We start from the raw sequence: 21,778 nt of genomic DNA, 5'->3' as shown, positions 1-21,778 counted from the left end.
AGGTAGTAATCACACATTGGTAATAACATGGTGAACATGTTGACTTGACATTAAAAGTTATAGGTGCTGATGAAAGGCAAACCGCGATAAAGAAAACATGATATGGCTTTGCTTTCGTAACAGAAAGGCGTTAAAAATGAAACTACAGACTAAAGTGACATTTTTTTTGTGTGTCAACACGAAAGCACTTAAGTCATTGAGTAGTGTGTTTTGGAACATTGGACATGCTTTATTTCAGAACTTTTCACAATTTATTTAAACATCTCACATATACAAAATAGGTACAATAGACTTTGCGATGTCATTCTTGAGAGAGATAGGCCGCCTAAAATCCATTCAGGATTGGATGAGAATGGGATGTCAGTATGAAGTCTGGATGTGTGATTTGAAGGGTAAAAAGCCTGAACAAAACCCCAAAACAAACTAAAATTTCAAGACAGACAAAAAACATGAAACAAATACTAGACATCAGGTTTAGGGGTATTCCACCTGCTTAAAGTGGGAGCGTATCAGAGGACTAATGCAAGACTCCTTAAAGATCAACACAAAATAATACAAATAAAAGTGGTTTTGTCCACAGCTGCATATTTAGCACCATTGATCTCCGCTTCAAGTTACCGAGCACCTTCTGATACGAGAAGCATTGGAAGCCCAAACATCTCTGTTGTGGACCCGGGTTTTGCCTATTTGAGTACATGCATGAGGTAGTTTAAACCTTATTTTCATGGAAATTGTGGTTTTAAACCTCCTCTTTGGAAGATATACAAAGACCACAAAGTGATGCTTACTTTCAGCGTTTTTATTACACTTCTTTTATTTTTTACAAAAGGATGACATGATGTCCCACAACAAGGTGTTTTCCCGCGTTCCTTTGGGTTGCTGTATTAATTTGCATTGCACAATCGCTCCGTTCAGTCCGTTCAGTCCTCTCCGATAGTTGCCCATCTTAAGCAAGTGGTTGCGCATTGAGAAATCAGCATTTAAAAAAAAAACAACACAGAAAGAAGGGCAGGGATTTTGTTTTTTTCGTTCTTTCTCTCTTTGGGGGTGTTAATTTATCATGAGTCTATTTATTTGAAACAGACTGGGCCAATGTCCAAACCAAACTCCTGATCAGCTCCACCAATGTCCATAGGTGCAATGTCGAGGATGGGCAGGCGAGATGGTTTATTTGTTCTGTACTCAATCACTGTCTTGCTCCACTCACCAGTGTGTCTCTGTGGGGGTAGGCGGGGAAAAGAGAATCGATTTTAGGATGGTGCTAATATGATACGTGGTTATTATTCTCATTAACAAAAATACAACTAAAAACGAGAGTGTTGACTCATTCGCTGCCCGCCCATTTAAAACAGATCTTAGACGTCAAGGGTGACAGCGAATGAGCTAAAAAGGAACTAATAACATTTTATGCTCCTAATACTGACTAGAACTAAGTTTAATAAGAGCAAAAAATATCCTTTAACATCACAAGCTTTCTGGGTTTATTTTAAAGGGATTCAGGATTTCCACTAGATAGTATCACATTCATTTGGGAATTGTGCTTACTTAGTGACCTTTTATTTTGGACACTACAAATATGTGAGGTATAAATAAAAGCTAGAAAAAAAATACAGGAATGCAATGAAAACTGTATTGTAATCCTTAAATCGTAGCTAAAACTTGCATTGACCGTATTAGGACAAGGAAGAGAAGCGCTACTCACAGTGCAACCGTCCTCCACAACAGAGAAGGTGAAACGGCTGTTGCCCTCGGCCCTGAGCTCCACATCGTTGGAGCCGCCAAGCACCACAGCCTTCTTCAGGCTGCCGCTCTCAGCATCCATGTAGGCAACGCTGTTCTTGCAGTGGTAGGTGATGTTCTGGCTAGCCTGGTTGGACAGCAGGCGCATGAAGGCCAGCTGAGTGGCCATGCTCTGGGAGCTGATGGTCTCATCGTTGTAGGTGAACTGGAAAAACAAAACAAAACGCCATGTAGCCCGTGTTTGTTCTCAAGTTCCCAAGGCGTACTTTTACGTTTTGTCTCACCTCAGTTCCGCCGTTGATGGTCTCACCAAACCAGACGTGCTTCTTGTTCTCTGTGCTTCTGAACCAGTTCTTCTTGGCAATGCTCTCGGGGTGGGCGTGAATGCAAGTCTCGCGGGTGGTGAAGTCGCAGAAGACCCTGATGGCGTCATTGATGCAACCCTGGTTGGGGTCGATCCAGTAGAATCCTACATAGCAGAAAGGCTCGCGATTGGTTTGGCTTCACGATTTCATCTCGGCTAGGATTTCCAGAAGATCTCCACTTACCGCTGGTCCACTCGGGGTGTCCGAGCTTGATGTCGCGGCAGGTACGGGCGGGGTTCTTCCTAGATCCCTCGGGGGTGAGCAGGTTCTCAATCTGAGTGTTCAGGGACTTGATGGTGGCGTCAACCTCGTAGTCCTTAGCTCTCATGGCGGGCTGGTCAGCTCTGTACTCATCGTATCCAGACAGATCATAGCCGCCACCAGCGGGGCCGGGAGGTCCGGGCAGACCGGGAGGTCCGGCGGGACCCTGATATCGGCAGGATAACGCTTTGATATGGATGCACAATATACAGTAACGGATCATCTGCGTTTCAAAAAGTACTTACAACAGGGCCGATGTGTCCGGGGGCACCGCGAGCGCCAGGAGCACCAATAGTACCGTGGGCACCAGCTCTACCATCCTTACCAGCAGGTCCGTGGGGTCCAGCGGGACCCTGAAGAGAAAGAAAAACATGTAGATCAGACATACTGTAGATTTAAAGTGAGACCCAGCCAATTGATTTGTCTCCACTGCTGTGTCAATTTTGTCTCAGCAAGACAGCAAAAGTTATTTGCATACCACCCAAACACATTGTTAGAAAGGACAGAAAAAGTACAGGGTGTCCTCTACCCAGCATACTATGAATTAGTAGGGTAGCTTCAATGAGTCAGAAGACATTGACCAAAATCAAATGTCCACTATGGTGGACACAAATTAATAGGTTGTGTCTCAGGAGGATATAAAGTTGCGTAATTAATAGGAAATTAATAACATTCAACCTACTCTAGGTCCAGCGGGTCCATTAGCACCAGCGGGTCCGGTGTCACCAGGGGGACCCTGAAGAAAGAGATGCCGTTAACTGGCGGTGGCCTACAATATATCTATGCAAATGCATTATGTCTCATAGTGGTATGCTTCACTCACAGAAGGTCCTGGCATTCCCTGGAGACCAGGATGTCCACGAAGACCCTTCATTCCGAAATCTCCTTTGTCTCCAGCAAGACCCTTCTCGCCACGGACTCCAGCGGGTCCCTAGAACAAATATGAGAACAAACATGGTAATGTGTTGTTTGAGTATATACGCGCTTCGACAGCCATAAGAATCCTCATGGTAGTCTAGATGATAGCTCTACTTACAGCGGCACCTCTAGATCCAGCGGGTCCAGCAGGTCCAGAAGGTCCGGAAAAGCCCTACAATATTGTCATACAGTAAATATTGGTTGCTACAAACAAATGTTGGCAATAGTCGAGCGCTCTTAAAAACATACAGAGTCTCCACGGTTTCCGGGTCTGCCAACGGCTCCGCTGGGTCCAGCAGGTCCGGGAGCACCAGCAAGTCCCAAAGCACCAGCGGGACCGGGGTCACCACGGTCTCCCTAAGCATGGCAGAGGAAGGCAGGTGAGGGTCTGAACAGAAAAGCATGATTTTTTTTTTTTTTTTCTGGACATAGGACTAGTAGAATACCTTGATTCCAGCGGCACCAGGACGACCAGGGGGGCCATCGTTACCAGCGTTACCCTGTAAATATTGCAATGTAAAGTTTAAAACCCAAGACCTTGTAGTTTCTCATGACTTCATCAACGGTTTTGATCATTTGGGAATAGGTTGGAGTACTATACCTCACGTCCAGCCTCTCCCTGAGGTCCGGTCATACCAGGCATACCGATGTTACCAGCAGGGCCACGGGCACCAGCGGGACCAGAAGGTCCAACTCTACCGGGCTCTCCCTTGGATGTGACAAAATCAACAATTAATAATCATGGAAAATGTACAAATTTGTCAAAAACCCTCAATCCATTTAAATGATTCAGTGTCTTGAAGACATTTGCTTCAAGTGACATTATATTAGACTGTAAATTGCATTACATCCCTATTTGCATTATGAATGCGGCTATAGCTAATGGATGGATAGATGTTCTTGAAATGTATATTTTAAAAAAAACTCTATGAGGTCACGAGATGTGCTGCAAAGAAGAATTTTCTCATATAAGAATACAGCAATACTCACAACAGCACCGGGACCACCAGGAGTACCACGATCGCCTCTAGCTCCAGGAAGACCAACAAATCCTTGAAGACCAAGAGGTCCAGAAGCTCCAGGAGCACCAGGAGGACCCTAAAACCCAAGCACAGCATTATGACATGATGCACGATGACTTGAAGTGAGGCTTCATGTGTATCTATGTAGGGAACCTGAACTTACAGCAGGTCCAGACTCTCCAGAAGGTCCCTTCTCTCCAGCGGGGCCAGGAGGTCCAACCATACCCTGCTCTCCAGCGGGGCCAGCGGGACCAGGGTCTCCACGGAGACCACGGGGACCATCTTTACCAGCGGGGCCGGCAGGGCCAGGGGGTCCGACGATACCCTGGTAAGAGGAGAATACATGAAATTTGTGGATGTATATTATTTTGGGCTTTCAATGACCCAAATTACCAAAACAAACTTACAGCAGGTCCAGCGGGTCCAATTCTACCAGCAGCTCCAGGGAAACCAGTCAGACCCTATTAGGCAAAAATAGGTCAATCATACAGCCACAAAAAAAAAAAAATCCGATGAAGAATCCCAAACCACAATTGTGACCTCAGTGATTTATTCAAGATCAAAAATTAACAACGCAGTTTTAGTCTACTAAATTGAATCAACTGGAAATAACAGTATTGAAGATAGGGAACGGTTGTATTTATAAAACATTTGTTCAAAACATGCTTTTCAGTCAGACTAAAATACTTTAATTTGGTTTGTCTTGTCTGTGTATTCTTCAACTATGTGAAGCACTTTGTAATCCAATTGCAGGAGTGGGCATGACCACCCCTTGTCACTCTGTGGCCACCCTTATACCAAAGGGATATATATTTTATATCTGTGATTTCTCTTCTATTTTTCATGCATTCTTATATCTCTTGGCAACTCCTTATTTACATTAAAAAGTATGTAGTAAAATACAATTATTTTATTTCATGAAATGGCCTCCATCACTGGAGTCCTGTGACACCCTTACCACCCCAAAGAAAATTTCTGTCCAAATGCTGTGACAATTATATTTACTTACTCTATTAAGTGTGCTGAGGAATAAATGATCCCTATTTTTTCAATATTCACCTGAGGGCCATTGTCTCCACGGGCACCAGTAGGTCCAGCAGGGCCGGAAGGACCCTAAAAAACAGGTAAATGGTCAGATTGAACGTAACACCTATGTCAATCTGATTTGGACTTATAGCAGTCATTTTTAATTTGCTTGCGAGTGAAAAGCTGATAAAAGAGATCACCTAGTGCTGTGACCCAAAATGACAAAGCAACATGCATACATGTTAGATCTACTTACAGAAGGTCCAGCTTGTCCAGCGGGTCCAGCAGGGCCAGAGGGGCCAACATCTCCCTTTCCTCCAGCGGGTCCACGCTCTCCTCTTGCTCCAGGCTGTCCATTAGCGCCCTGTGGGATGCAGCAATAACAGGAATCAGCTATTCTGTCTGATTATGTACTGTATACAGTAGGATTTTGAACACAAATAACATACACCGTGGAAAAAAAAATGTTGGTGAGGATGTTAGCTTACAGGGGGTCCAGCGAATCCAGGGGCTCCAGCGGGTCCAACCTCTCCACGCTCGCCCTATGTTGAATATAAAGATAGCGGCACTCAGCAAAAACAATGAATATTTTTTTCAAACGTATCTTATACATTCGGGATCAATATAAATACTAGAAGAGGTCAAAAACCTACAGTGGCACCACGGACTCCGGAAGGTCCAGCAGGTCCAAAAGATCCAGCCTCACCCTGTAAAATACAGCAGCTATGTAAGTATGACATATTGACAAATGTTTTATCTGGTCTTTTCTGATGAGTGTGAGTTGATATGAATGCGCTTCTTTGGCTTCTCATTGGTGGAATGAGTTGGAATTGAAAATGCCAATCAAAGTGATGTTTAATTTTTGTCAGGTTTTGTCATGTACTATACTCGCCTTGTCACCATTGGCTCCAGTGGGTCCAGGGGGTCCACCGGCTCCGGGGAGACCCTAGGAGTTAACGAGAGGATGGTTACGAGCACGTCTACGCTTTGGAAACGATTAGCAATGCCTGTGATTCAAACGCGAATAAATTGAGGATGGGAGCTACACTTACACGGGCACCATCTCTTCCGGCATTGCCATCGGGTCCTCTGTGTCCAACCTCTCCCTGTGTGAAAAGAGGTGAGTCAGCCCTGCTACTGAAAAAGTGAACTGACTTGACATTTAGGCCCAGACCTTCTCTCCCTTGACTCCAGCGGGACCAGCAGCTCCACGCTCTCCGGGCATGCCGCTAGCTCCTTGGTGTCCAGGAGCGCCAACAAGTCCAGCAACGCCAGGCTCTCCCTAGATCAAAAAAGAAAGCCTTCACTTTTGCTCTTGCTATGGATTAACTTGACATTTCATATTTGCAAAGCTCTGTTAGCGCACCCCCATAAACAATTTCCAAGCATCTTACCTTAGCACCATCGGCACCAGGAGCGCCAGAAGCTCCACGGGGTCCAATAGGTCCCTGAGGTCCAGCAGATCCAGCAGCGCCGGGGTTACCACGCTCACCCTGTAGGAGCACACGAATCTCATTTGAAAATCTTGTTGAATTGTGTATAAGGTTTCATAAATGAACAATGGATACTATCAGATGAGTCCAATCTGGAAAGCAAAACACATACCTTGGCACCAGCGGGTCCAGCGACTCCCTGGTCTCCTGGGATACCCTGTTAGGGACACAAGATGCATTTATTAGCTTTGTAGGCAATAAATGTGCGTACTATCATTCTGATGGGCACTTACTCTGTCTCCAGGCTTGCCAGCCTCTCCAGCAGCACCAGCGGGTCCAGGAAGACCCTGAAAAAGGATAATAAAAAACACTGAATAGGGCACAATATTGTTTGTACGCTGAATTGGTTGTAAGTAACTGACAGCACGTTAGCTTAAAGCAGCAAATGTCACCTAACATTGTATCCAGTGGAAAGTAATTTATTATGTAACGACTAATGATGAACCAATAATTCCCAACAATGTGGGAATCTACTGGTTTAAATATTTACAAAATTTAAGATACCTTTCTTTGTTCAGCTTTCTATGCCCTTGACATATAGTGACAGACAGGACAAGTACATATACTTGCATTCTCTTTTTGAAGTGAATGCATTTTTTCCCAATGTAAAAAATATGTGAAAGGTTGGGATTTACTGTCCTATATCATCGGTAACAAATAATGAATTCAGACCTGGAAACCAGGAGCTCCAGCAGGTCCCTGCTCTCCCTTCTCACCAGCGCCGCCCTATAACAGGAAGAAGATAAGCAACATTATGTTAAAATGCTATAAAAATATAAATGATGGCTTAAAATTGTTAAATGGCACATGGACACTTACAGAAACTCCCATGGGGCCAGTAGCACCATTGTTGCCATCAGGACCAGGAGGTCCCTACACACAAAAACATTTTACAGTATTATAACAACAGACTAATAAATACCTTCTCAGTGCTCATTTGTTGCAAGTCATGTGACTTACTCTCAGTCCAGTGACTCCGGTAGCTCCCTTCTCTCCGGGTTTGCCAGGCTCACCCTACAAGACATTTAAAACAACAAGTTAACGTGGCCTTGTGCGTTAGTTGGCTTGTTAGTCCTCTTGTTGCTACTTACAGAGGGTCCCTTGGGTCCGGGGAAGCCAATGTTTCCAGGCTGGCCTCTAGGTCCAGCTGGGCCGGGAGGACCAGCACGGCCATCGATTCCAGCAGGGCCCTACAGGAGGCCGCCAAAATGATTAGCATGATCGGAGCAAGGAGGCTTTTTTTCTTATCTTTTTTTGTGCAGAAGACTACTTACAGAAGGTCCCTCCTTTCCTGGGGGTCCAGAGCTTCCGGGGCTTCCGGGAAGACCCTGTTGAAAATGTGTTCCGTTTAAATGTGCTTTACAAATAATCACGGTTTTGTTCCTGACATTAACCCAAATACAAAACTCACAACGTCTCTATGCTATAGCTAGTTTTGGAGGGACGAGATAAACAAAACCCACCCTGAGACCAGCAGAACCGGGCTCACCAGCACGGCCAGCATCTCCAGGGGCGCCACGGGGTCCAGCAGAGCCAGTGGCTCCACGAGCACCAGGCATACCCTATGTGACATCCACCATTAGTTGAAAAACGAGAAGTAAACAAAGGAGTTTCAACCCTCTAGCCCTACTTACAAGTGGGCCAACTCTTCCCTCAGTACCGGGCATTCCACGGCTTCCGGGAGAACCCTAGAGAAGACACACAAGTACTGTCAGTTGATCCCCCAAACAAGACGGCGTCCAATACGACGATCACCGCCGGTCACTCACTCTGGCTCCACGGCTACCAATGGGGCCAGTGGCACCAATCTCGCCAGTAGGTCCTCGTTTGCCCTCCTCACCCTGAGGTCCGGGGGCTCCCTGAGGTCCAGCGCTACCCTGCAGGTGGCAGGAAAAGGAGGACATCACAATTAACCAGACATCAACAGTAAAAGAACAGAGTAAAATACATAAAGGATGTTTTTCAAACTTACAGGCTCACCCTTGGCGCCAACATCTCCCTTCACACCCTGAATACCGGGATCTCCCTAAAACAGGTGCAACAAAAATAAAAACAATTTATATGGATATAGCTGTGCAACTTTTTTGCTCTCGTGCTTACTGACGATAGTATATATTTTTTTTATAAATGTTAACATACAGCAAGGCCTCTGGGACCAGCGGCACCCTGAGGTCCCTGAGGTCCAGGTCCTCCTCTGGGTCCGGGGAATCCAGGAGCTCCAGCAACACCAGCAGCACCCTAAAGGGACAGCCATTAGAGTCATTTGAGTACCACCAAGCACGTTTTAAAGTATTATTCCATGTACAGTATACTGTAAATGAATGATTAGCTAATTTACTGCCGGTGATGGCCTTTGATATAAAAAATCCGTTTTTACTGGGCTGGCAGTGAGTATCATAACTCATTCACTGTCATTGGCAGCAATAAAAGTGAAAAATCTATTTTAATTGGACCGGCAGTGAATAAGTTTAAATAATGTAGGTTGTTTAAACACTTACAGTGGCTCCCTTGGCTCCATTCAGGCCATTGGCACCAGGGTTACCCTAACAAGGAACATAAATAACCAAGATGTAAACAACAAAAAAGATTCAATCTTTTATTGATGACAACAAATTACAAAAAAAAAAAGGGAGCAAGAAGTAGTGTACTTACAACGGGACCAACGGGGCCCACAGCACCATTGGGACCGGGCTCTCCTCTAGCTCCCTGAGGTCCAGATGGGCCAGTAGCACCAACGGGTCCAACCTCTCCCTGTGAATGACCAAAAACACTTGTTCAATGCACAAAGTTTGTCATGTAGGACTTTTGAAAGTATAGAGGAGGACGTCACATAAGACCTACCTTGGGTCCAGGGCCACCAGGGAATCCTGGGGCACCAGCGGCACCAACGGGTCCCTTTGGAGAGCGACAGCAGACGTGTTTAGAATATGTAGCCCCATATATAACATATTACATGCACCATTTTGAGTTAACAGTTGTAGCCTGGAGAGAGTACGTACAGCAGCACCAGCAGGTCCAGTATTGCCATCAGCACCACGGGCACCAGCAGGGCCAGCAGGTCCGGGGCGACCTCTCTCACCAGCCAGACCACGAGGTCCCTAGATGGAGGAAAGCATGGACAGGTTTGTTAATAATGATCTGGTAACTGAGTAGAGGTGGTAAGAAAGTTAAATGAAAAAGCAAGGATCCAATATTAGCAATACTTACAACAAGTCCGGGTCTTCCAGCAGCTCCGTGTGCGCCAGCCTCACCCTACATCGAGGAAAAGGTGGATGAGTATTACAACATGTGCATCTGCAGTATGATGAAAATGTAAAAAAAATATTTGTTGACGCCTTTCTTACCTTGACTCCAGCAGCACCAGGCTCTCCTTTGCGTCCATCCAAGCCATTGTAACCCTAAAACAAAGAGGTCATTATACGTTAAGGCCATTATATGTTATAGTGCATAATAGATCAATGAGAAGATGCCATGAAGATGAGGAGCAAGCAAAAATGAGTGGTGCTGTCATCAGGTTAGAGGTTCAATTTCAATTTGAACTCATAAATTACAGATTTATTATTTAGAAATGATAGATTGATATATTATAGATTCATAGATAGATTTAGTTTATCTTTCATCTTTTTTCCAAGGAATAATATACCAGTACAAAATAGTTCCTCCTGAGAAACTTTTTTTTTCTTAAGGAACACAGTGGTTATCTCTAAACATCCACTTTTCTGCGAATTTGTTCCCTTGTGACGCCATTTTGTTCAGGTTGCCTCAAGCCACGAGGGATACTTACTCTGTGTCCTTTCATTCCGGGAAGTCCAGGGGTTCCGGGGAATCCACGAGCACCCTGTAGTTCAAAACAAATACAATGTTATAGAGACAAATTGCCATGTTCAATTAAAGGTAAGTATTGTTGTTAAGCCAGATGCTCACCTGAGCGCCGGGGACACCTCTGTCTCCAGGCTTGCCAGGTCTGCCATTGTTACCCTATAAATGAAAAAGTAGCTCAATTTATTCTCAGGAGAAGAAATAAAAAGAAGTGCTTCGTATCTGTGTTGCCACCATGATTTACTTACGTCGTCTCCAGCTTTGCCAGGAGGTCCAGGGGGGCCACGGGGACCTACGGGACCCTTTTGACACAAAACCAGCATGTTTGTGTCCGTAGTTCGCCTCACATTTTGAATGTTGAGAATATTTTAAAGAATAAGCTTACAGTCTGTCCAGGCTCGCCGGGCTCACCAGGGTGTCCGGTGTGTCCTTGAGGTCCCTGTTAAGATGAATAGAAGTGCAGCTTTCAGTCATGATAATGCTAGCTTGCAAAAGTGTGACACCAGATGAGGCTCCGAGTCCAAAATCAAACTTACAGGAGGTCCAGGGGGTCCGGGAGGGCCTCTGTTGCCCATTTGTCCCTAGAGAGAAAAACAAAACAAAACAACAACAATAATCAGTGGATGTAATGTGTTAGAAGTTAAACCAAACTTGTTCAAATTTAGTCCAATGGTGTGTTGGTGAATTGTGGTTCTGGTGTGTGATGAGACACGGGCCCTCACCATGGGGGAAACTGGATCGGGAGGCTTGGCATACTGAGCAGCAAAGTTCTGGAAAAGTACAAAAATAGTTCATTATTCACTGAAAAAAATAACATGCATGGGAAATCAATGTAGCAAAATAAGGATTTGTAGAACATTATTTCTGCCAAAAGGAATTTATTGGTCATTTGCAAATAATGTTCATGCCAATTTAACAGGAAGTGATGTAAAACACTCAAGTAGGTAGTACAGCAAGACAAATTGACAGCATGACACCAGGTTGACCTCTGTGTGTGACCAATGTGGATCACATCAAAGTCAATACGGTATCATTTTATGCTTTGTCGTCTGATCTATTTTCTTTATAAACAAAAAAGGGAACTTACTCCTCCGAGTCCAGGGGGTCCAGGGGGGCCAGCGGGGCCAGGGAGTCCGGGTTTTCCATCTTTTCCATTAGGTCCCTGGGGACCCTACAAAACAGAGACATGTGGCCATGAGGGGAGCTGTTCAGCTTCGTTTTCTCTTATTCCTACTGTTTCCATCAAACCTAAAGTAAAATACTACATAGCTGTAGTGGTAAGTGTATAATACTACTAAAAATAAAAAGATAAAAAAATTCACATTTACTAGTTAAATTAAATCACATTACAAAACAATAGCATAGCTCCTGTGTTGACATGTGGCCATGCAAATTGGGACGTGACCTAATAAGGTTAAAAGGTCAAACCATGTCAACAAATGTCCAACATTCCTCATAAATAAAAACAGAACAACAATTACATCTGGAACAATGTTAAGAAACAATTTGGGCTTACCCTGTCACCTCGAGGTCCTTTGTCTCCTCGGGGTCCCTGCGGCAGGAAAATAAGCGAGTCAGCTTAAAACACAGACCAGATGTCTCACAACTGAAGAGCTTCAAAGCAACCACCCTTTCCCCTCTAAGCTACCCTAAATAAAGCACTGGATGCAGAACAGGGACAATACAGTAAAACAATGTGCATGTAAACAAACTTGACCTTAGAGACACAGGACAAGCAAGTTAGGACACATTTTCATTAACGGGACAAGACAAATGTTGCCCTTTGAGTGCTACTATGCTAAAACTGCTCTGATGTGCCATGCTATAAGGTGTTAAGCCACACATAAGACACACATTATGTGCTCACCTTCACACCCTAGATGGAAAAGAAGATAAAGACGTGTAAGTTGCTAAGTCTATGAACATATTATAAAACTAAACCTCATTCAGGTAACAGCAATGCGCAGGTTTAACTGAGCAATAGCAGAATGAGCTAACTCATAGCATGATGACAAGTACTTTAATATTATAATGTGACATATGCTCAAATATAAATGCTGCTCATGAAGTTGTAAACAACACAAAGATTTTAGCCAAACTCAATGGTGAGTTGAATGCAGAATCACCAGAAATGGGTAGTGGATTTGAATGAAAAATAATAGTATGTGTAAGACTTGTCAGTCTGAAATCAAATATATTCCCCAAATGTCATCATTGGCTAAAGTGATGAGGAGGCAAAGGAAGGCCGCTGCCCCTTACTGCAGCCCTTAGAAAGGATCCTTTGTGCCATGCAAGCCCCTGAGGGTGCCTTGAGGTTTTAGCTTTCCTTGACACAGTCCTCAGCCAGTCGGACCCTCACCTACCCAAGGACAGGAAGGGAGACCGACTTTATGGAGCGGGGCACAAATGTGTACATCCTAAACTGTGGCTGACACTGCTCACAAGACTATTACAAAAGGCATCTATCTTTGGGATATGCACGTGTTTTTCGGAAGGCAAAGAAAAACAAGGTAAAGCTATGCTAACATTCTGTTGTCATGTTTGCATGCATGCGTGTACTAACCGAGACTGCAGCGTTGGACAGATGAAGAGGAGGCAGATGGAGAGGAGGAGGGGTGGGGAAAGAAAAGGGAATACACCATTAGAACAGAAGCAAAACAAGAGTAAAATACAAGAAACTGACATTGCTATCTTTGCTTAAAGTGCATTGCAAGTATGTAGAAATGGGACTATTTCCTCCAGGTTTATTCGGTAGAAATGTGCTTGTAATTAAAGCAGCCATTCCCCACAGCCCACTTGAAATGTCTTTCAACGCAGTGCCAATCAAAGCATTCCAGGTTGGTATTAAGTCTGTGAGGGCTAACAGGCCTAGACATGTATGACTTTAAGACAACTATAGGTAGTCATCACGAGACAGATAAAAACAACCAATTGTATTTTGAACTGTGTAACTTCAATTGATAAATGCATTATGTAATTTCATGTACTTTATAGTTAGATATATTGGTCAAATGTGGACAATTACCACTGCAATCTTTGAAGTTAAAAATGTGAATTCTTATTAATCTAATGACTGTGTCTCTTTTCTCACAGTGCTACAATGTGGATTGGCACAAATGGGAAACTAGAAGCCTGAATGCTGCCTGGCTTTTGGCTGTGCTGGACCTCCACATGAACCTGAAAGCGGCATGACCAATTTTGACCACAAGATGGCGTAGACGAGCGAGCGCATCAAGTGAAGCGAAAAAGTTTGAGATTAATTTTGAAGATAGTAAAATGTAGAAGCTTCCCTCTTTAAAGTATAAATGAAAAACATTTTTAACTAAACATTACGAAATTTCATTTTTAGTTTAGTTTAGATTGTAGTTTAATGTAGGATGAATATAAAATATATGATTTGATTAAAAAAAAAGTATAATTTAGGACTGGTTAGTGTAAATTTTTCATCAAATGGTTTCAATTTAATCTCAAATTGGGTTCCAATTGTAGTTTCCATTATTGGCCACTAGGGGGCATCCTTGCATTTTTTCCTACAATTAAGTTTCATCTCTGATGTCTGGATGGAACATTAAGTACAACGCCCCAAATCGTTTGTTCCCTTAACTTTAAAAGAAAAACATTTTAAATATTTCGAACCGAACTCAAAGTTTCGACGACTACTTTCGACGTCTCGTTCAAAAGCCAAACGTTTTTTTTCTCTTTCATGGGTGCAACTACTATGCCAATTACTGTATCCTTGGGGAAAAAAAGAAGATTCCTTTGTATGAACTCATTCCGTTGAGTTTTTAAAGCAGCAGAGATCTGAGCTGCCTGTCTTGACGTTGAAGTAATTTCCCAACCAAAAGCCAAAAAAGATCCTCAAGCAGCGTGGGTGGAAAATATCCAGGAGAGAAAAGAGCAGATATGGTAAAACTTACGTTGACATGTTGCTAGATATAAAGTTACTGCAAGCAGCAACAGAATCCGGGTATCCACAAAGCTGAGCATGTCTAAATAGACATGCAGACTCCTTGTGCTGCTGTGCCCCTCTTTTTAAACCACCTTCAAGCAGGCATACAGTTGAGGTGACGCGAGTAACTCCAAACTGAGCAGAAGCCTGCAGCCGTGATGCTAGAATAATAAAGTTCTATCAGGCCTATTTATACGGCAGGAGGGTCCCGGCTCTGCGTGTCAAAAGTCAGCCCACCGGCCAATGAGAGACGAGAAACCCAATCTGACTCCCATCCCTCTCTCTCTCTCGTAGTCATGTGGTCCTGCATCTCCCAGCCTCCGTTTGGCAAAATAAAAAAAAGAAAAAGTAAGAGGGAAAAAAAAGTCCAGCCCGTGATGACGAGTGCATCGATTTAATTAGATCCATTCTTTTTGAGGACGTGGACAGCGTAGACGTTTTAAAAGGAGAGAGAGGCGCACGTTTTTCTCTCCTTTGCTCTGAGAGATCGGACGATCAACTTTGCGTGCGTAAAAAGTAGCCCAGCGTGCGCAATGGCGACACAACTCACGTTTGGATTGAGAAAACCAAGTCTGGTGCGATGTTTCAGAAAGGACTCGACGCTTTTTTTTTTTTTTTTAAATCGGAATTTAACTTCATCAGTCGAGAAGCTTCTTTTTTTTTGGTCTCCATTTCCAAATGTGGAACATGTGTTTTATGCATTTTTCCCAACTAACCACGTCACAAGCAAAAGCCCATAAAAACAACTTCACACTCCGGCCTCTCTCTCTCTCTGCAGCTCACCTGTCCACATGACCAGACATGTCATCAACTCAGAACAGCCATATTGCCTTTCATCATAAGCATGTGCGGAAGAGGTTCCATAGGCAAATAGAAGTGTTACATACATACAGAAGTGATTACTGCTTGACACTGAATGTACTCTCCAGAAAAGAATATCACTCTGAGACATTGATTATATCATGGCTCTCCTGCATGGACAAAAAGGGCACTCTCCTTGTCACCCACCTCTGTCCTACGAGTGTCCACTCCTAAATTCACCTCAAAATTCACTTCCCTCAGTCAAAGGACGGAGATGTGCATGGAGAAAAGAGGAGGGGCCAGCGAGATGAAATGTGTTTTAAAGATGGCCGAGCTCCCACTCAGTGCAGAGTTACATTCTCATGTTTGCTTGAAGCGGCTCAGGGAAAAAAAAAAGAAAAAAAAGAACCAGACTTAGGAGAGAAAAGATGTCGGCGAAGCTCCACATCATCAGCCTTGAACTCGCCACTCTGCTCATAAAACACGCAATGAGACTCTGTCAGAGACATAAACTACTAATCAAAAGTTTGGAAACACATTCACACGTAAAAGGTCTTAAACACATTGAGAGCTTGAAAATGCACAGCTATGAATTGAAAGTCATTTCAGGTCATCAAACATAAGCCACATCCCAAAGTTGACTGAGAAGCATTAAGAAACTGATATTTTTTGTAGATAACTTAAGTATTAATCAACAGTATTAATCACCCAACTGAATTGTTGTCATATCACACAGTAGTGAAACACTTTCACTTTAATTTAAAATTTAAATCATAAAAAAAACGCTGAATTAATGGGTGTTCCCAAACTTTTGATCAGTACCCTAATTACCTTTCACATATACAATAATTAAAAGCTTGTACATGCAAGTGAGTTTTGTTGCTCACACACACAAGTGAAACACTGTCACATACACTACTGAAATGCTTTCACACCCAACTGAATTGTTTTTGTATAGACACAAGATTTTCACACATACTCGCTTAGTAGTGAAACACTTTCGCTTCACTTTGTACCAGAAAATGCACTTTCACACTAAAGAAATTCTTTACACATTACAGAAATGCACTTACATAGTAAATTCAAATATGTTTTGGTAGTGTTTACGATGGTGTTTCTCAATTGTACATACATGAGCAAAAAAACTGCATGTTGTTTACATAAGAACATTACACTAGTAAAGTATATAAATATCTTGTTTGAAAGGAAAAAAAAATATTTTACAGGTCTAGGTAAAAGCACATCATTTATTTATGAGTGCAAAAATTTATGGGATCATTTCACTTGTGTGAGAGAGCATCTCACTAGGAACTGTCGGAGGAAAAAAAATCTCTTTTGCATAAAAGAATTTCAGTAGTGATTCAGTATGTTTAATGTAAGACTATGACTCCTATAGATAAAAATGTTTTGCATGCATATGTGTAGAAAAAAAAACTTGCATGTATGAGAACATTTCACAAAAATCATTTGTAAGAGTAAAAAGCTTTGCACTCGTAAGTGAATTTCAGACATAGAAGAAAACGACTTCTTTTAGTTACATGCTATATACAATGAAAATGTTGCTCTCTGATGTAGAAATGATCCATATTACATTTCTTACCTCACATTCTAAATACTGAAGGGTGAACCCACAGATAGATTCCTCCAGATGCGCTGCGCTGCTATTGGTCGCCTCCCCCCACCAAACCTCAAGTCTCTAGGTTTCGTATTTCCCATCAGAAGCTTAGGGAAATGGAGCGGATTTATGGAAGGAGCATGTACGGGGCGGCAGTCCAACTGATGGTAACCTGGCAGAAAAAAAAAAAAAATTGAATTTGTGTAATTGAAACGCTAGTACAGATGTTATCAAATTACCCCTACAAGTGCTTTGATACACTGTCAATTTAAGTTTCCCTATTGGATAAATAAAGTATCAATATAGCTAGCTAGCTAGCAAAAACAAGCATCAATATAGCTAACCAGCTAACTAGCTACCTATCCATCCAGTTTTTGAACCAAAATCCTCAAAACTCAAGAAACTTGTCTTACCATGGTTTGGGAAGATAGGTGCTTAAAGTATAGCCTAGAGTAAATAGCTAGCCAATAAAAACTTGAATTGGGTTTCTACTGTATTATATGGTGATGGAGTACAACAGGAGTCAATATCGGTCCCTGACACGATTGAGGGGATCAGAGATTCCAAGCTTGCTTGCTTGCAACGGTTTTGTGGAATGTTTCCCCGGACTATCTACAGAGGCAGTGCTGCTGAATGGAATAGGATAGAAAAAGTTCACTCACATGAGTGTATAATGTCCTGAACTAACTCACAGGGAGAAGTGGGAGTACAGAAGTGATCCAAAATGGTGAGAGAGAATGGATAGAAAAGGATGCATATGAAGGTTCAGACACACTGCCTTCTCTGACTCTCATGAAGATGCGGGCGCTAATTAAAGAGGGCGCTACATGCACACACACGCGTACGCACACACAGACACACACACACATGCACAGCAGACATTTAGGGCCGGTTTAGGTTTTCAAATTACAGTCTGTATTCTTGGTAGGTTTTTCTTTGCTCTCTCTGCAGTGGCATTTTCTCAAAGGAGGAAAAACAGTGATTCAATTTAAACAATTTATTCTGATCAAAGTTTCATAAATATTAGACAATGTTGGCAGGCAATGTTTCAAGTGTTTTTTTTTTTTTTTAAATGAAAAAACGTTTCATTCCAGGGGCACAGCCAGAATTTTGTTTTTTTTGTAAGCATGGCCAGAGCCTAAACAGGGGTTGACCCTGCAAGTTTCAACACATCATTCTTTCTGATGTACAGGGTTTCATAAAATAAATAGTCTATTTTTTTACTATGTAAATTTAAATGTAAAAATCAGAGGCATCAAAATATTCCCTCACTGATGTGGGGGGTGGCCAAATTGTGACAAGGGGTGGTGGTCATGCCCATCCTTGTTCACCATGTAGCACCGCCTCTGCTTTATGTTAATAGGGGGTACTTGGCTGAAACAAAACATTTCACAAGGAGTAAATCGCAGAAAAAAGGGTTGAGCATCACTGAAATAATAGAGTGACTCCAAATCCTGCATTGACGACTAAGCAAGTCAAATAAACCGGCATTTTATCATCGTGATAGCATAATGTCATTAGGTCACAAATTTGACATTTGAAGAAAGCTCGCCATATGAAGCAGCCCCCGTCACTTGCTAAGAGTGATGAAGCACCGCCAGAAAGGTAGGCCGAGTCATAGATCCCTCCTCCCGACAGGCCTGAGCGCATATCAGCATGCTGGGACTGAAAACAGCATTCACCCAATGACAGACTGACTGCTCTGCACCCAGAAAGGAAGAAGCAAGAGAAGTAATAAAAGTGTTCCTCTAAGTCTGCATCTGCATCAGATCATCACCGCATCTACAGGCCAAGGGGAGGGATGGATGAAGGGAAGGAGGTATTCTTAAAGAACTAAGTTGGGGTTAGAATGGACGCATGATGGCAAATAGGTTTAGGAATAACAAAACTTTTTTGTATGAAGAAACTACTGTAAAAGTGAAATCAGATCATCGGAAATGTTTTTTTTCTTATACATAGACACGAGAGAAAGCGAAGAGTCAAAGTGAATTGAAAGTAGGAACCTCCCTTGGCTGGAAGAAACCCATGGTTAGATTTGCCTGTGTGTCCACATGACTCACGATCTGGTTAGCAAAGGCATAATAAACGTGACAGAAATATCCCCATACAATGTTGCCCGAGTCCAAGGCAGGCAGCTAATTGCTAGATAGTGCTGCGCTGTGGTCTGAGAGCAAGGGAAAAAAAAGGAAGAGCAAGCCAATGTCTGTTAAGGCATTTCTTTTTGCTTTTGACTATTCAATGGCGGCCACAAGGCGGAAATGCTTACAGACTCATTAATTCAATTCAAACAAAGGTATGATTGCCACTCATTCTCTCAGTTCCAAATGGAGAAAAAAACAATATGGTGCTATGGTGCTTTAAATATACATGACAAATAAAATTAGCCACTTTGCTGTATTACATGTACCGTATTTTCCGCACGATAAGCCCCACCGGATTATAAGGCGCACCCCCAATTAATGACATATTTTAAAACCTTTTCCATATATAAGGCGCACCCTCAATTAATGACATATTTTAAAACTTTTTCAATCACAATATAGTAAAAGTCAAAGTAATAACAATAATAACTCAAATAAGTCTCAATAGCATAATAACTCAATGTCAATATGACCAACCTTGTTCAACTGTAAACACACAAAAAAAACAGGTAAAGCTTACCTTATCAGTTCATTCCCCATCTACAAATCCCAATCTCAATATCGATCCATATATAAGGCGCACCTGATTATAAGGCGCACCATCAGCTTTTTTAAAAAAATAAGGCTTTTAGGTGTGCCTTATAGTGCGGAAAATACGGTACATATTTGGCCAAATATTTACCACATATATACAGTATATGTACAGAGTTTTTGGCAAAATTGTATGGTTTCTGATATTAGATGAACATATAAGCTCACATGCACGTACCGTATAGCCACATATATGTGCATATACAGCATAGCATGTACACATCAAATACTGTATACTGTATGTGAACATATATGGAATATAGGCATATATATGTGCCCATATGAGTACAGGCCAATAGCAGGAGACAAATTTGGTGAAAATGCAAATTTACAGGGTTTTTTTCTACATTAAGTTGGGACTTGCTTGTGACTGAAAGTCTCTAAGACTCAAGACTTGCTTTCTTGCTTGCCTGTGACTTTCACATTAGTGAAATCATTTGTACACCCCCCCCAACACAATATCTAAAACAATTTAAATCTACAATGAGCCCGTTATGGATATTTCTGCAGTTTTGGCAGTTTACCAAAGCTTGTGAGCTCAAGGAAAATGTGCACGATAAATAAAAGTCCTTTAAACCTTGAGCAATATTTTGTCCAACAGTTACATCAAAGGCATTTCACATCGAAGGAAAAGTACTTGAGGAGCTGAAATTTCACACCGATGTTGACAATTGGACATGACACAACAACATAGTTATCACACTGGCAGGAGTGTGTCATCCTGTGGCTAAAATATTGCAAGCCTGATGTGGAAAAAAATGACCCAAAAATTGTCAAAATACTATACAAAAAATAAGGATGGCTGAGTTCCAAACACTGAACTTTAGAACTGGGAGGCACTCAAAGAGAAAGTAAAAAATTCGAAGAAGGAGAACGTAGGTAACACCTAATCATGGTCCCAAACACAAGAAGAAGTCATGAAATTCACAATATTGACTCTTGAAAATGCATCTGTGGGCCAGGAGTCAGTTTGTAACAAAAAGTGTGGCGATCGCAGAGATTTATTGTTATCGTTTACTGTTATCCAGTATCAAAATAAATAACAATATTATTGCCACACTTAACCTGATATTAAGACCCCTCTCTGTGATCTATCATAATTGTGTTCGTGGCGGGATTTGTATTCTTTGTAAACCATTTCTTTGCATATGAGATAAACTGCCTTTTCTTTGCATAGAATTAAAAAAAAAAAAAATAGCATGTGTCCACTGTAAGTTAAAAGCCCTGCACTCTAAATCAACTTTTCTCTTACCTGACCTTTCCATCATTGCTCCATTTGTTTTAGAGGTGTGTTCCGGATTTTTTTTGGGGGGGGGGGGGTATTGAGGGAGGAGTTTCAGATGAGACTCCAGAAGGGTGGGATAAAATGTCACATTACATGCATGTGTAAGTCTCAATTGTGTGGTCGCAAAGGGAAAAAAAATCATACGTTTCTAGCATTGTTGGGGGGGGGCGAGCAAAATGCAGAAGCGGACGGGATCCGGCCCGCGAGCTGTAGTTTGGGAACCACCATCGTACAGCATCATCAACATCATAAAGCTGACTAAGCCGCCTGTTTGACAAATGTAAAATCTCAAGCATGTTGTAATTCAAATCCTATTTTTAACTTCAGCAAATGATTCCTGACATATTACTGTCTAGTCTGGATGACTTCAGTATCAATTTACAATGTAGGAAAAGAAATAGAAGTATTGCTTTTGAAGGCATTTACAAACTTTTGACTGCTACTTTTGAGAGGCTGCTAAAGGGTTAAGCGAAGCAAAAGGGGGGGGGGATCTCTGCATACTACTGCACATGAGGAACACATTTAAGTGAGTTTAGCTATCTGCAGTCTCTCTCTCTCTCTTTTTCCTATCTCTCTCTCTCTCACTCTCTCTCTGGCTGGTTCTAGGGTGGAGAAGCTGAACACAGCCATATATTATTTCACATCTGGGAAAATGCATTGTGAGGCCTCGATGATACAAGTAGAGAGAGAGACAATGAGCTTCATTACTAACAAACCTCTGTGGTAAACACAGGAGTTTGACAAAAAGCATG

At 42.3% G+C, this 21,778-nt stretch overlaps 1 protein-coding gene and 1 long non-coding RNA gene across 2 annotated transcripts in view; both read right to left on the bottom strand.

Annotated features, from left to right (window-relative positions):
• Positions 1-201: 201 nt before the first annotated feature.
• Positions 202-14,756, bottom strand: col1a2 (collagen, type I, alpha 2). The gene is made up of 49 exons (XM_088404511.1): positions 14,562-14,756; positions 12,161-12,222; positions 11,732-11,815; positions 11,367-11,414; positions 11,181-11,225; positions 11,030-11,083; positions 10,893-10,946; positions 10,750-10,803; positions 10,610-10,663; positions 10,170-10,223; positions 10,033-10,077; positions 9,825-9,923; positions 9,667-9,720; positions 9,478-9,576; positions 9,324-9,368; positions 8,965-9,063; positions 8,798-8,851; positions 8,595-8,702; positions 8,460-8,513; positions 8,289-8,387; positions 8,100-8,153; positions 7,917-8,015; positions 7,786-7,839; positions 7,645-7,698; positions 7,498-7,551; positions 7,059-7,112; positions 6,938-6,982; positions 6,727-6,825; positions 6,507-6,614; positions 6,385-6,438; positions 6,225-6,278; positions 5,986-6,039; positions 5,821-5,874; positions 5,589-5,696; positions 5,366-5,419; positions 4,714-4,767; positions 4,470-4,631; positions 4,275-4,382; positions 3,886-3,993; positions 3,731-3,784; positions 3,534-3,641; positions 3,403-3,456; positions 3,190-3,297; positions 3,049-3,102; positions 2,612-2,719; positions 2,289-2,532; positions 2,025-2,209; positions 1,703-1,945; positions 202-1,217 (listed from the first exon to the last, which is right to left on the bottom strand). Exons 1-49 carry the CDS (start codon positions 14,629-14,631, stop codon positions 1,071-1,073), a joined length of 4,071 nt encoding a protein of 1,356 aa, XP_088260637.1. The 5' UTR covers positions 14,632-14,756; the 3' UTR covers positions 202-1,070.
• Positions 14,757-17,062: 2,306 nt separating this feature from the next.
• The window catches only part of LOC148406463 (uncharacterized), a 30,475-nt gene continuing 25,759 nt past the window's right edge, over positions 17,063-21,778 (bottom strand). The window contains exon 3 of the long non-coding RNA XR_015864066.1: positions 17,063-17,181. This is a non-coding gene — a long non-coding RNA (uncharacterized LOC148406463). The remainder of the gene's footprint in view (positions 17,182-21,778) is intronic.

The sequence above is a fragment of the Hippichthys cyanospilos genome, chromosome 21 (assembly GCF_059441005.1).
Source record: "Hippichthys cyanospilos isolate Australia breed blue-spotted pipefish chromosome 21, RoL_Hcya_1.0, whole genome shotgun sequence".
NCBI lineage: Eukaryota > Metazoa > Chordata > Actinopteri > Syngnathiformes > Syngnathidae > Hippichthys > Hippichthys cyanospilos.
The sequence above is the reverse complement of the archived record's forward strand: the minus strand, read 5'-3'. Positions and strand labels throughout refer to the sequence as shown.

What these genes read in the sequence shown, in the direction of transcription:
- col1a2 (XM_088404511.1), bottom strand. Translation starts at nt 14,631, where the DNA reads ATGCTCAGCTTTGTGGATACCCGGATTCTGTTGCTGCTTGCAGTAACT. An exon ending in TTGGCGCCAAGGGTGAGCCT is followed by an intron (nt 8,703 to 8,797) that starts GTAAGTTTGAAA and finishes TGCCACCTGCAG; the next exon opens with GGTAGCGCTGGACCTCAGGG. An exon ending in CTGGAGCCAATGGTGACAAG is followed by an intron (nt 6,040 to 6,224) that starts GCGAGTATAGTA and finishes TGTATTTTACAG; the next exon opens with GGTGAGGCTGGATCTTTTGG.